Below are 14505 nucleotides of genomic sequence, written 5' to 3'. Positions count from 1 at the left end.
GCAAGAGCCCAAATGCTAGAGTGGTATTTATTTCTAATCCACCTTTCTCACTGAGATTCAAGGCAGATTAAGGCATCATGCAACAGAAACGACATAAGTCGCAATAAGACTGTATTGCAAAGTTCGGAAAAAAAATCTGATGCGTGAAATGGAAAAACTTGATTACAAGAATTGGCAAAAAATAAAATAAAAACAACAATGCAATTCCTGCTTCCCTCCCGCTAACAAGGCCAGTCTCTGTCCAATTTGTTTCCACAGAGGAAGGCAAAGAAGAGATCGTGAAAGTGACTTTCGGAGAGCTGAGGCAACAAGTCGCTCTCTACGCGGCCGCCATGAGAAAGATGGGCGTGAAGACGGGGGACAGGGTTGTTGGTGAGCTGGCTCTCCTTCTCCCGCTCCACGCGAAGGGGGAGTCACAACCAGGGGGCTGATGGGTAAACCTTTGGGCCCGAGGGCTGCACCTGGGCCTGCGACCACTTCAGAACGTTCTGAGTTGGACTGTAGCTCTCCCACAAAAGCTGAATGGAATTTCTTCGTTCTGAGGCATCAGAAGCCCTCTGCTTGTTGGATTTTGGGGAGCTGTTGAGCCCCAAAAGGAAGTCCTTGTGTGTTTCCTAGTGGCATGTGACTGACCACTGTTGGAAATAGGATTTTAGGTGAGGTGGGCCACCAGTCTGAGTCATAGTGCCTCCGAGTGCAGTGGTGTCCCGTCCTATGAGCTAGTGTGGTGTAGTGGTTAGGAGCAGGTGCACTCTAATCTGGAGAACCAGGTTTGATTCCCCTTTCTGCCATGTGAGCTGTGGAGGCTTATCTAGGGAACCAGATTAGCTTGTGCACTCGAACACATGCCAGCTGGGTGACCTTGGGCTAGTCACAGTTCTTTGGAGCTCTCTCAGCCCCACCCACCCCACAGGCTGTTTATTGGGGGTGGGTGGGAAAGGAGATTGTAAGCCCCTTTGAGTCTCCTTACAGGAGAGAAATTGGATATAAATCCAAACTCTTCTCCTCCTCCTTGTGCCTTTGGGCCTCCCACTAGCTTTGAGCAAGATCACAAGGCATAGAGCCCAGCCGAACGTGGCTTCGGCTTGCGCCTCCTTCGGCTGCTGGGCTGGGCTTCTCAGCCAGGCAGGCACCTCTTATGCTGCCGGCTGTGTGCGGAGAATCTGATCCCCTAAGCGGGGAAACCAGACAAGTGGTCTAAGCCAGTAATGTCGAGCGCACTTGTTTTTTTGAGGCGGGGGTGGGGGGGGCATCTGACTGGGGCATCTGACTGGAGACCTCTTTCCTTGTTCGTGACCGATCCTGTATCCAATTGTTGCAGGTTATTTGCCTAATGGGATTCACGCGGTAGAAGCCATGCTGGCAGCAGCGAGCATCGGCGCCATTTGGAGCGCAACGTCTCCCGATTTTGGTGTCAACGTAAGTAGCACTTGCCATGGACAGTCCAGCAGAATTCTATCTGATGTGACATAGCTGGATCAGACGCAGTGGCCCACCTGGTCCAGTATTTTGTCGCACAGAGTGACAATCCACTTACTCTGGGGGCCAACAGCAGAATGCAAAGGCTGAGGCCTTCCCCTGATGTTGTCTCCTGGTACTGGGATTCAGAGGTTGACTGCCTCTGGAAGTGGAGGTTCTCTGTTGTCACTGTGGCTATTGGCCATCAATAGACCCAACACTCCGTGAATCTCTTTTTAAAGCCATCTTTTAAAGCCTTTTAGTGTGGTGTGGCGGTTAAGAGGGGTGGACTTCAATCTGGAGAACTGGGTTTGATTCCCCACTCCTGCACTTGAGCATCGGACTCTTGGTGTGCCTACAAACACCTTGATGCCTTGCCACCAATCCACTATATACATTTTAACGTTGCTATTCACATTTGTGTTGTTTGTAGTTTTCCATGTGAGCAGCAGAGGGCAGCACAGCTCTGCTTTTGTCGATATAAGATGTAATTTTTTTTTCAAGCAGCCATAACCAGAGAGTTAAACCAATTCCTCTCCTGTTTTGGACAGTCCTTCTGCCGTGTGACTTTATTTTCTCCCCCCAGTAAGGGAATTATATTATTTGTTTGACGCAGTATTTTTTAGGCCGCACCCAGTCTTTGGTTGGGCAGATTTGAGTCGTCTGAGAAAGATGCCCTCCCCCTATAACCTGCAATTTTGAATATAAGTAAAAGAATTTGGATTTATATCCTGCTTTTCTCAATTGTAAGGGGAATCAAAGGGGTTTGCAAACTCCTTCCCTTCCTCTCCCTGCAACAGACACCTTGTGAGGGAGACGGGGCTGAGAGAGTTCCCTGAGAACTCACCAACATGACATCCCTTCAAATATCTAAACATGACTCTCTTGTCACCTCTTCACCTTCTCTTCACCAAACTAAACATCCCCAGTTCCCTAAATCTCTCCTCGTAGAGCAGGGATTCCAGACCTTAATGGTTTCAATTTCAGTGTTTGTCTCTTTCAGGGCGTGCTGGACAGGTTTTCCCAAATTCAGCCCAAGCTGATCTTTTCCGTCGAAGCTGTTATTTACAACGGGAAGACGCACAATCACCTGGAGAAACTTCAGAGCGTCGTCAAGGGTATTGCTCTCCTCGTGCTGTAAAGCTATATGACTCAACACCTCTTTTAATTCCAGGCGACCCCATGCTTTCCTGTGGCTTCTGTCATGGCACTGCTACTCTGATGACATCCATAGGCTAGCCGTGGGTCTTTAACCCCTGTATGTGGTGGAGGAAACTGCCGTGTGTGTGTGTGCACGGGCGGAGGGGTCTGCCCACCAAGTTGGGCAGGATTGGGATGCTGTTTGGTTTCCGGGCTGTATGGCCATGTTCTAGCAGCATTCTCTCCTGACGTTTCGCCTGCGTCTGTGGCTGGAGAGAATGCTGCTAGAACACGGCCATACAGCCTGGAAACCACACAGTACCCCAGTGATTTCGGCCGTGAAGGCCTTCGACAATACATTGGGCAGGATTGTTTTTGACTGGCTTGTCAGAGGCTTAACTGGCTTGTCAGAGACTTATCTGGTGAACCAGATGTGTTTCCACACTCCTGCATTCCTGCTGGGTGACAACCTTGGGCTAGTCACAGTTCTCTTGGAACTCTTCAGCCTCACCTACCTCACAAGTAGGTCTGTTGTGGGGAGAGGAGGGGAAAGGAGCTTGTAAGCCACTTTGAGTCTCCTTACAGAAGAGAAAGGTGGGCTATAAATCCAAACTCCTCCTCGTTACAGATATTTGAGGGATTTTATTAAAATAGATCCCAGCTGGCCTGGCTTGATGCGAAACCTGCACCGCTCCTTGATGTCTCTGACAGCAGCGAACACTGGGTGCTGTTAGATACACGTAGTGCGACAAACAAACCGCATTCGTTCATTCCTCCAAGGCCATTAGCTGCTTCAGGTTCAGCGCCAGCCCTGGATCAGTGTAGCAAACAAACGAGCCGGGGCTTACCCAAAACCAAGAGTGTGTAAAGCGTGGTGTCGGGAGTATTTTGCAAATCTTGGCTTGGAGAAGAAGCGCAAACCATAATTTGCTGGTTTGGAGGTCGTGGGATGCCACACACTGTACCGGTCCAGAAACCCCTAACTTGCTCGTTCTGTGCACAGTAGGGGAGGTGGAAGAACATGCAAACCAAAGTTTATCTCTGAGAGCAGGATTGTAGCGTGGCATTGCATCTGGACGCAGAGGCTGTTTGAATCACTTGGCCCCTCACCACTGCACGTGCGTGTTTTTCTCTTCTGTTTCGTGCCGGGGGTTTGCATCCTTTTTCCCTTTTCAGGTCTCCCGGATCTAAAGAAAGTCGTGGTGATTCCATACGTGTCCTCCAAAGGATCCATAGACATTTCCAAAATTTCAAACAGGTGAGCGTGGCCAGCCAGACCTCTTATTCCTCACCTTTTTGTGTGGGGATATGATCAGCTCTTGAATTTCGGCTTGTTCGTGTCCTTCGAGTAGAAACATGCTGCATAGACTTTGCGCTTGAGGGAAAAAATGTCCGGTGGTCTTTATTCTCCCTCTGTGATAAAATTCAGCCGGTTAAATAGCTGCTTTCTGCTGAATCAGATTATCAGCCCATCAATAAAACCCAGATATTTGTGTCCAGTCGTATTAAATCTAAATTCTTCTGCCCTACCCAGATTGCAGTCGGGGGAGGGGGAATTATCTTAAAAATGGACCACATACGAACCAGCCTTGTAACAAATCAAATCATTGGTCCTTCAAGGTCAATTTTATCTACTCTTTAGGAGTAAGAATCAGAGATTTCTGGATACAAATTGCCTCTAACGGTCAGAAGTTTATATTGAATTGTCGTCTTATGTTTAGTTGTGTAAGCTAAACTTAATTGTAAAACAAGTCTGTGGACCGCAATAAATTGGATATGTATGATCTATTTGCACTGGCTGCAGCTTTCTAGGGTCACAGGTTAGAGGTCACCCACTACAGCACAGGTGTCAAACTCATGGCCCTCCAGATGTTATGGACTACAGCTCCCATCATCTGGTGGTGGGAACTGTATTCCATAACATCTGGAGGGCCGCGAGTTTGACACCTATGCACTACAGAGATGCAGAGAGGACTTTCTCACGAACTACTGGCTGGTCTTTTTTAACTGGAGGTGCCGGGCATTGAACCTGTGACCTTCTGTGTGCCAGGCGGATGCTCTGCCACTGAGCCACAGTCCTGCCCCTGTCTTTGCACAAAATGAGATGCTGGAGAACTGGGGATGAATTAATTCATGTCAAGGCCCTAAGCCAGAGGTGTCCAATTCTGATGCTTCATGTGTTCATGGACTATTAATTCCCATCAGCCCCTGCTGGCATGGCCAATTATGTTCATGGACTACAATTCCCATCAGCCCCTGCTGGCAAGGCCATTGACCATGCAAGCAGAGGCTGATGGGAATTGTAGTCCATGAACACCTGAAGTGCCAGAGTTGGACACCGCTGCCCTAAGCCATTTCAAATGTAAGAGGCTCACCCAAAACATGGACCCCCCCCCCCGAGTAATTTACCTTGCTTGCATTTGTCATATTTACAACCGGAGGCCCTACGTTGTAGCTTGCTTGTCTCGCGCATAAATCCCGCTCTGCAGAGAGCGCTGGCTGCCAGGAGGGGGACGGTTTTTCCCCCCTCTATTGGTTTCTTCGGAATTTGTGCAATGAATAATTTAGAAGCGCTATTTCGAGCGGCCCGGCCTTGTTTTGGCTTATTTACTCCTTGGGGCTGCAGCACTTAATAGGGATCCGTGGCCACCGAGTGTTCTAAACAAATGCATTTAATGGATCAAGTGCTCGGCTGCGCCTCCGACGGCTCCCTCGAGCTCTGGGGCCCAGCCGTAGTTTGCAAATCAGTGCTGCTTTCGTGACTCGTTCGCAGGGGCATTTAGAGCACCGTCTTCCTGCGGCGACGCACCAGCCGTTGTTTAGGGGAAGGGGCTCTGAGTCAGGGGTGGGGCCCCTGCTTTGTTTCTTTGTTTATTTTATTTATATCCTGCCCTTTCCCAAGAAGGTCGGGCTCCAGGCAGCTTCCAGCAAGAATATGCACAGTATAAAATATAAGTGAAAAATGTAGAATATAAAATTAGGATCGCAGATGCAATGTTCAAATGCAATTGGCCTTCAAATCATGGAATCGCAGAGTTGGAAGAGACCCCCAGGGCCATCAAGTCCAACCCCCTGCAATGCAGGAATACACAATCAAAGCACTCAGATGGCCATCCAGCCTCTCTTTCAAAAGCTCCAAAGAAGGAGACTCCACCACACTCCGAGGCAGTGCATTCCACTGTCGAACAGCCCTGACTGTCAGGAAGTTTTTCTTGGAATCTCTTTCCCTTCACCTTGAACCCATGACTCCTGGTCTTAGTCTCTGGAGCCACAGAAAACAAGCTTGCTCCCTCTTCGACATGGATTCCTGCAGATATCTAAACATGGCTATCATGTCCCCCCTTAACCTTCGCTTCTCCAGACCAAACATCCCCAGCTCCCTAAGCCTCTCTTCGTAGGGCGTGGATTGCAGACCTTTTATCATTTTGGTCGCTCTCCTCTGGACCCGTTCCAGCTTGTCAATTTCAGGATAATAATCAAGGCAGGTGTACAACAGGTACTGTCACAAATATTACACCCATGCGTACTCCAACTCACTAGGTGAGCATCATTTTAACATTATCTTACTATAACAAATATACAAAAAATGTTTAATAAGTACACCATCAGGTATGGCTATAAAACCTCTAGATTAGGTTTTTATTTCGGCGGTCCTTTGTCAAGCCAATCTGAAATGTACAAATACAAGTGTCAATTAATCCTTTCATTTTCATATAATTAAACAAAAACCCAAAGAAACTCACTCCCAATGCATCTCTACAAATGTTGTACAAAAGTATTCTTTTTTTCTTACTCACTCTTAGGAGACACAACCAACTGTTTTTTCTTACACTATATAAAAAAATTTCAAAAAACATTCATATTATTCAATATTAAAACCTACAAATTTTCATATAAAATGATAATACAACATTTTTTCTAATTTGTAAGAATCTCACCTAGATCAGTGATGGCTTAACCTTTTTGAGGCAGAGTGCCCAAATTGCAAACCCAAAACCCACTTATTTATCGCAAAGTGCCAACACGGCAATTTAACCTGAAAACGGAGGTTTTAATTTAGAAAAAACGGTTGGCTCCAAGGCGTGTGTTACTTGGGAGCAAGCTTGGTGGTAGTCAGTGGCTTTGCTTTGAAGCAACCGTGCAACTCTTCGAACAGGGGTGAATCAGTCATGACCCTAGGAGGGTTTACTCAAGAAGCAAGCAACCGGAGCTTTACCGCTGCAGAGTAAAGGATCAGCGAAAAACTTTTAGTTCTCTTTTTGTAGCATGAAAATCAGTGGGGTTTAACAGGCTTTTAACACAGGGGTTACTCTACACTGCTTCCCCCAAAAAAAAACTAGGTCTTTAGGCTTCTTAATGCTAATAATTGAGCCCAGTGGCCCAGGCCAGCCTAGTTGTGGGGGAGGGACTCTGTTTGGCAGCTGCCAAGTGCTCCACAGAGAGGGCTTCCTGAGGTGCCACCTCTCTGGCAATCTCACGTTGCCACAGGTTCGGCCACCACTGACTCCAGATAGTTTCCAAACGCTGAATTTCAAGAGTTTCACTTTGAGATGATAATAGCTCTCTTTCCTTCTTCTATAAGAGCAAACAAAAGTACACCTGCCTTGATTATTATGGTGGATGTCAATATCAGTAGGCAGTACTGACTTTGGACCAAAAATTTGATCCAGTTGAAAACAGTTTTGTCTGTGCTCCATAGTTCTGCTCCATTCTATGCTAATTGGGCTTCCTCCTGGAAGCCTCTGTCCCGTTCTGGGCACGGTGTTTCCAGGAGGGATGGAGGAAGCCGGAGTAAGTTCAGGAAAGGGCCAGGTCTGAAAAAACTAGCCTTACCAGGAGTGCGGGAAGGGATGGGATATATTCTGCCTGGGGAGGGCTTGCGGGTCAGGACAGCATCTGCTTGGCTGGCAGAAGCCCCCAGTTCAATCCCGGGCACCTCCTGTTGAAGCAGTCGGGTAGCCGATGATGGGGAAGACCTCTGCCCTAGACCCCAGGGAGCTGCCGCCGATCAGAGCAGACCAGGGGTCTGCAACCTGCCGCTCTCCAGTTGTCCATGAACTACAATTCCCATCAGCCCCTGCCAGCACGGCCAGATTAAGAACTGACTCAGCGTGGGACTTTTTAAGCTCCCGGTTCAATGCTGGAGCAAAGCTTTAAGGTCCTGAGGTTAAGAATAACTGGCAAGAAGCCTTACCAAGCAGTTGAGAGCCCGTTGGATGCTTCAAGGCAATCGCTGCCTTCGTCAGCCGAGACCAACGTTTGCTATAAGCCATGCAAGTGCGCAGATGTGCAGCTGTTGCATTGGTGTTGCGCAGATAAGGGGCCACCCAGCAGGGGGAGCACTCCTGCGCTTCAGCTCCTTGCAACCCCAATGAACTTCTGTACAACTGCTGGGGATGCTCAGAGGGGCTATTGGCCAAGACCAATCACATTTTCACCCTGTCCTTCCTCTAGGGCAGGGGTCTGCAACCTGAGGCTCTCCAGATGTTCATGGACTACGATTCCCATCAGTTCTGCCAATTGGCCATGCGGGCAGGGGCTGATGGGAATTGTAGTCCATGAATATCTGGGGAGCCGCAGATTGCAGACCCCTGGAGTAGACTGTACTGAACTCTGTCCAAGGAGACCCGGCCCTTGAAAGATCTGACCCAATTTCAAAGGCTCTGCTACACCAAATTGTTCTGCTGGGCTTGTGTTTGCAGACAGCGAGAGCCAGCATGGTGTGGTAGTTAAGAGCAGGTGCACTCTAATCTGGAGAACCGGGTTTGATTCCCCGCTCTGCCACTTGAGCTGTGGAGGCGTATCTGGGGAACCAGATTAGCTTGGGCACTCCAACCCACGCCAGCTGGGTGACTTTGGGTTAGTCACAGTTCTTCGGAGCTCTATCAGCCCCACCCGCCTCACAGGGTGTTTGTTGTGGGGTGGGGGGAAGGGAAAGGAGATTGTGAGCCCCTTTGAGTCTCCTTACAGGAGAGAAAGGGGGGGATATAAATCTAACTCTTCTTCTTCTTCTCTTCTTTGTCCAGCGTCTTCCTAGAAGACTTTCTTGGCACGGGGAAAGGAGACCAACCCCCGCAGCTGGAGTTTGAGCAGCTTCCCTTCAGCCACCCCCTTTTCATCATGTACTCCTCTGGCACGACTGGCGCTCCCAAATGCATGGTCCACTCCGCAGGGGTAGGTTTTTCTCGCGGGGGTTCCCAGTGTCTTTTGATGATGGTCTGCGAGCTGGCAATTTTGCTTTGGCCAGTCTGTCTGCTCAGAGCAGTGGTGGCGAACCTGTGGCACACGTGCCAGAGGTGACACTCAGAGCCTTCTTTGTGGGCACGTGCGCCATCGCCCCAGTTTGGGCGATGGCATAGCGCCAAGGGGGCACGACGCACTGGGCGCATGCCCCTGTGCGGGCATGGCAGGGGCGTTCCAGGGGCATGGTGGGGTGTTTCAGGGTGTTCTGGGGGCATTCCAGGGCCGGGTGGGGGTGAACAGGGGTGTGGCAGGAGCACAGGGCGCACATGTGCCCCAAGCGCAGTTTCCCCTTGCTCCGCCCCTGGCACTCGGTCTTTAAAAGGTTTGCCTTCACTGGCCTAGAGCAGGGGTAGGGAACCTGCGGCTCTCCAGATGTTCAGGAACTACAATTCCCATCAGCCTCTGTCAGCATGGCCAATTGGCCATGCTGGTAGGGGCTGATGGGAATTGTAGTTCCTGAACATCTGGAGAGCCGCAGGTTCCCTACCCCTGGCCTAGAGGAAGGAAGCCATACAGTGGTTGCTATCACTTCCGGTGGAGAATCTTCCCGGTCTCCAAAGAATAGCTTCTCTGCAAGTGGAATGCTTGGACAGCAAGGAGAGAGCTGGGCTGTAGGTCTCTGTTGCCCTGATGTACTAGGTTTCTACCTCAAGGAAAATATTTTTTTCCTTTTTGATTAACATGGGAGAACACTCAAAATGGCATCCTCTCACTGTCTGCGTGGTGTAGTGGTCCTTATTCCGGAGCTGGGTGTGTGTGTGTGTGTGTGAAGATGAGAACAATTTGCCTGGTAGTGAGGAAGGGCCCGTGAAAGGGAGGCCTGTTGTCCAGGGGCGCAGCTCGTGCTATATAGAATCATGGACTTGGAAGAGACCGCAAGGGCCATCAAGTCCAATCCCCCTGCCAGGCAGGAAGACACAATCAAATGTCCCAACAAATGTCCATCCCGCCTCTGTTTAAAAGCTTCCATGGAAGAAGAGATTCCACCACTCTCTGAGGCAGTGCATTCCACTGTCAAACAGCCTCTTACTGTCAGGAAGTTCTTCCTAATGTTTAGATGGAATCTCTTTTTCTGTACTTTGAATCCATTACTCCTGGTCCCAGTTTCTGAAGCGGCAAAAAAACAAGCTCACTTCCTCTTCAACATGATATCCCTTCAAATATTTAAATTTGACTATGGTGTCACCCCTTCTCTTTCTCTTCACCAGACTAAATATACCCAGCTCCCTAACTCTCTCCTCATAGGGCATGGAATCCAGACCTTTTACCATTTTGGTTGCCCTCCTCTAGGTATTGTCAATATCCTTATTGAGTTGCGGTGCCCAGAACTGGACACAGGATTCCGGGTGAGGTCTAACCAATAAGAACATAAGAACAAGCCAGCTGGATCAGGGCAGAGCCCATCTAGTCCAGCAGTGGCCGACCAGATGCCTTTGGGAGCTCACATGCAGGATGTGAAATCAATGACCTGCTGCTGTTGCTGCTGCTCCCGAGCACCTGGTCTGCTAAGGCATTTGCAATCTCAGATCAAGGAGGATCAAGATTGGTAGCCAATGCAGAATAGATACTATTACGTCCCTCAATCTAAACACTATACCCCTATTGATGCCTTCCAGCCTGTTCCTGTCCACCTTTGGAAACAGGATATTAGATGCACCTTTGGCATGATCAAAGGGAAACTCACGTTCGAAACAGGCTGTTGCTGATAAATTCGTTCACAAGTGTCTAATCTCTCAGACAGACAGTGTTTGGGGTATTTCTTTGTGCTCTGAGTTAAGTCTGCATCGTTTCAGGTGCTCTCCTTGAGTAGTGGGTGAGGGTCTAATGTTTATACTTCAAATGAAATAAGTACGGGAAAAATGATGCTATGCTCGGGAACGAGTTGGTTATGAGATGGAAATTTCTGCTGCTTCAATACCTTGATTTAAAAAACGACAACAGCCCATGAGATGAAATGGGGTGAATAGCACTAAATTACTGTTGATTACAGTGGGCGGTTTGATGTAGCTTGATTATTCTATTGATGTTTGCTGAAGCTGTACCTGGATGCTTTCCCCTCTTTTAAAACATTAGCTTTTAAACATAATTTGAACCTTTCCAGGAGACACTTTTTTGCACCTGCGTTGGCTGAAGTCCTCTTCCCGATATCCCCATTTAGAACGCTAACCGCTCTTTCGAGAAGCTTTACAGAAGGGGAATTTCCCCCCTCTGTAAAACTTCATTGCAGTGTTTCCACACTAGGAGCTGAGCTGAGAGCCCGATCGTGTAGCCTGCTTTTTTAAAAGCCAGAGTTTGGTGGTTGTATTTGCATTGCATAGAGCCAGCATGGTGTAGTAGTTAAGAGCAGGTGTACTCTAATCTGGAGAACTGGGTTTGATTACCCGCTCTTCCACTTGAGCTGATGCCAACTGAGTGACCTTGGGCTAGTCACAGCTCTTCGGAGCTCTGTCAGCCCCACCCACCTCACAGGATGTTTGTTGTGGGGGGGGCGGGGGAAAGAGAAATGAGATTGTAAGCCCCTTTGAGTCTCCTTACAGGAGAGAAAGGGGGGATAAAAATCCAAACTCCTGCTCCTCCTCCTCCTGCTCCTCCTCCTGCTCCTCCTGCTCCTGCTCCTCCTGCTCCTGCTCCTGCTCCTCCTGCTCCTCCTGCTCCTCCTCCTCCTCTTCTTCTTCTTCTTCTTCTTCTTCTTCTTCTTCTTCTTCTTCTTCTTCTTCTTCTTCTTCTTCTTCTTCTTCTTCTTCTTCTTCTTCTTCTTCTTCTTCTTCTTCTTCTTCGACCTCGTATGTGGTTCGTGTACGTGAGGGTGGCAGTTCTTAACCACAACCCTGTAAGGGAGACTAGCGTGAGCTATATCCTGGAGGAGAGCGTAACAGAGGACAGCTCATCTCAGACTCGCCAGGAGACATTTGAATTTGATTCTGCCCATTTTGTAGCTCTGGCCCCTGAATTTACGCCATCTCATATTCTCTTCTTGCCAATATAGCTGGGCTAGTTTTTATGGATTCTGAGCAAATATTGGTTGCCCCTCTTACATGCAATCATTTAACGGCCCGGAGCTACTTTATCAGACATCAGGCTTGAGAATTGGTCGGTGGAAAGCTGATGCAAGACAGCGGGATTTCAGGAGTAGGGTTGGAAGGGAATGGGGGTCTGGCTAAGACTCTTTGTGTGTGTGTCTGGGGGGGCGGGGATGACATCTTTCCCTTGTTCCCCAACCCGGTTCACTTTTCATTTCTGGCTCCGGCTCTGTTTCGTTCCTATCACCTGTTTCCTCTCTTCCTCCTGCTTGTTCCAGCTGCTGAATCAACATGAGGTGCCATTCCAGGTTGCTATGGGAACATAATGTACTGCCTGAACTTGGGGCTTTTTTCTTTGCGTTTTCTGTGCGGGTGCTAACCCCGCTGTTAACATTTGGGGGGGGTCTTTGCCACCAGCACCCGGTTTTTGAAAAAGTCATTTTTGTGTGTCTGTGCAATCCAGGGGTGTTTTGCTGAGGTATAAATGGTTGCGCTTGCTAGAATTGTTGCATATTTTCTTTTTTAAAATTTTTGTGTGGGCCAGCCTTTGCCGCTAGACAGTAGGATGCAGGAAGAAGTGAGAGATGCAGGGATAAATGTTATGCTCAGATTGTGTAGGATGCCAATAAAGCAATTTCCCTGTTTCAGGCCTTGATTGACAGGCCAACCTCTAAACAATTTGCATTCCGCTCATCTGTTCACAAATGGAGGTGTTTGAAGAGGTCTCTTGTGAGATGACCATAAGAAATTACAATGTTCCTGCCAGGGGTAGTTAGGATTTTTGATTCTGATGTCCTAATTATGTCCGTTCAATCTGTCTTTTCAACCTGGAGTACTGAAACCCCCATGCTTGGGCAGTGAAAAATGAGACTTTAAAGCAGGTGTCTGCAACCTGTGGCCCTCCAAATGATCAGGGACTATGATTCCCATCAGTTCTGCCAATTGGCTATGCTGGCAGGGGCTGATGGGAATCGTAGTCCACGACCACCTGGTTTAAACAGCCTTCGGTTGGAGACCCCTGGACCTTAGGTTGGAGACCCCCAGTTCAAACAGTGAAACAGTGGCAGGGGCTGATGGGAATCGTAGTCCATGACCACCTGGTTTAAACAGCCTTAGGTTGGAGACCCCTGGGCCTTAGGTTGGAGACCCCCAGTTCAAACAGTGAAACAGTGGCAGGGGCTGATGGGAATCGTAGTCCATGACCACCTGGTTTAAACAGCCTTCGGTTGGAGACCCCTGGACCTTAGGTTGGAGACCCCCAGTTCAAACAGTGAAACAGTGGCAGGGGCTGATGGGAATCGTAGTCCATGACCACCTAGTTTAAACAGCCTTAGGTTGGAGATCCCTGGGCCTTAGGTTGGAGACCCCCAGTTCAAACAGTGACACTGGATTTTTGCCCTATCCGATTGCTTCCCTGAATCGTCGTCTTATTGCATTTAGGATCTTTACTGTCCTTTCCGATGCCAGACGCTGCCTTGTAGATCCTTGTACAGAGAGGCAAGACATAAATAAAATGGGGGCAAGTTGTACTGGGACCAGTGTTTTGGATTAAAACATGTTTCACCTGGATCAGCGGTTGATACTTTTGAGTAAACGAGCTTGGTTAGGATTGTGGCGGGAGCGTGTGGAAGGGAGATTTCCCACTAGGTGGCAGCACTGCGACACTAAAGAGCTCTACACAGCTAAGTGAATTTGCGATGTGGCTAAAAACAAGAGCGCAGCAGAAGAAAAAAAACCCCAGTGTACAAAATTAGCATTTTTTTAAAAAAAACCCTCTTATCATTTATTTGGATTTGCATCAAATCCCTCAATACTTCCATCAGAGGTGAGGCTATCAGGAAAAACAAATGCAGAGCTCGGATACAATCCGCTGCCGCCGCCTCTGGAGGGAAGTCCTTTGAATCGCGTTTAGAGCTGTGCGTGCCCCCAAACTAGATTTTGGGAGCGGTATCTGCGCTGCCGTCTTAAACTGTTTTCCAACAGTCATCCTCTCTCCCAGGAGGACCTGAGAGACTGATTCGGGCAGGAGTTCTAGGCATCTGACACAGAGAAGTTTCCAAATCCTCCCCCATAATTCCATGGGGGAAGCCATGACAGTTATTCTGGTATGAAGCAGGGACCAGGTGGAAAAGCACTTTTTGCCTTGGGGAATCCAGCTGCTGCTTCAGCTATTTTTTTCAAAAAGAAATAACCCGTATATACTCGAGTATAAGCCGACCCGAATGTAAGCCGAGGCACCTAATTTTACCACAAAAAACTGGGAAACTTATTGACTCGAGTTTAAGCCTTCGAACTTGACTCAGTAGCAGCTAAAAACAGAAGATTTGGGAGCAAGATGAGATAGAGTTGCTGAACAGAGTTTGCATTGGGGACGAGCAGCTTTCCAGCACTCTAGGAACACAAATGAACCACTGTTTTCCTCCAAATGTAGAATAATTCTGGGATTCATAGCCATGCCAGCCTAAACTTTGCTCCAAAGAAAGTCTTTATCTTTAGCAACTTCAGTATTTGGCAGTAAACTACTGTATGAAGAATTGTATTCATCTAGATTGCAACGCATCAATAACCCTTGGGAGAGAAATGCCTCGGTTTCTTTTCACACACACACACATGCGCGCGTGCATGCACACACACACACACAAAC

At 48.4% G+C, this 14505-nt stretch overlaps 1 protein-coding gene across 1 annotated transcript in view; it reads left to right on the top strand.

The window, feature by feature from the left end:
• AACS (acetoacetyl-CoA synthetase) overlaps positions 1-14505 on the top strand; it is a 63257-nt gene that overhangs the window by 13097 nt on the left and 35655 nt on the right. Inside the window, exons 4-9 of the mRNA XM_048513861.1 lie at positions 259-372; positions 1322-1419; positions 2462-2576; positions 3775-3856; positions 8625-8772; positions 10635-10654. Coding sequence (XP_048369818.1) covers positions 259-372; positions 1322-1419; positions 2462-2576; positions 3775-3856; positions 8625-8772; positions 10635-10654 — 577 coding nt within the window. The remainder of the gene's footprint in view (positions 1-258; positions 373-1321; positions 1420-2461; positions 2577-3774; positions 3857-8624; positions 8773-10634; positions 10655-14505) is intronic.

Source organism: Sphaerodactylus townsendi, linkage group LG13 (assembly GCF_021028975.2).
Source record: "Sphaerodactylus townsendi isolate TG3544 linkage group LG13, MPM_Stown_v2.3, whole genome shotgun sequence".
Taxonomy (NCBI): domain Eukaryota; kingdom Metazoa; phylum Chordata; class Lepidosauria; order Squamata; family Sphaerodactylidae; genus Sphaerodactylus; species Sphaerodactylus townsendi.
Note: the sequence above shows the minus strand (reverse complement) of the source record. Positions and strands in the feature narration are given on the sequence as shown.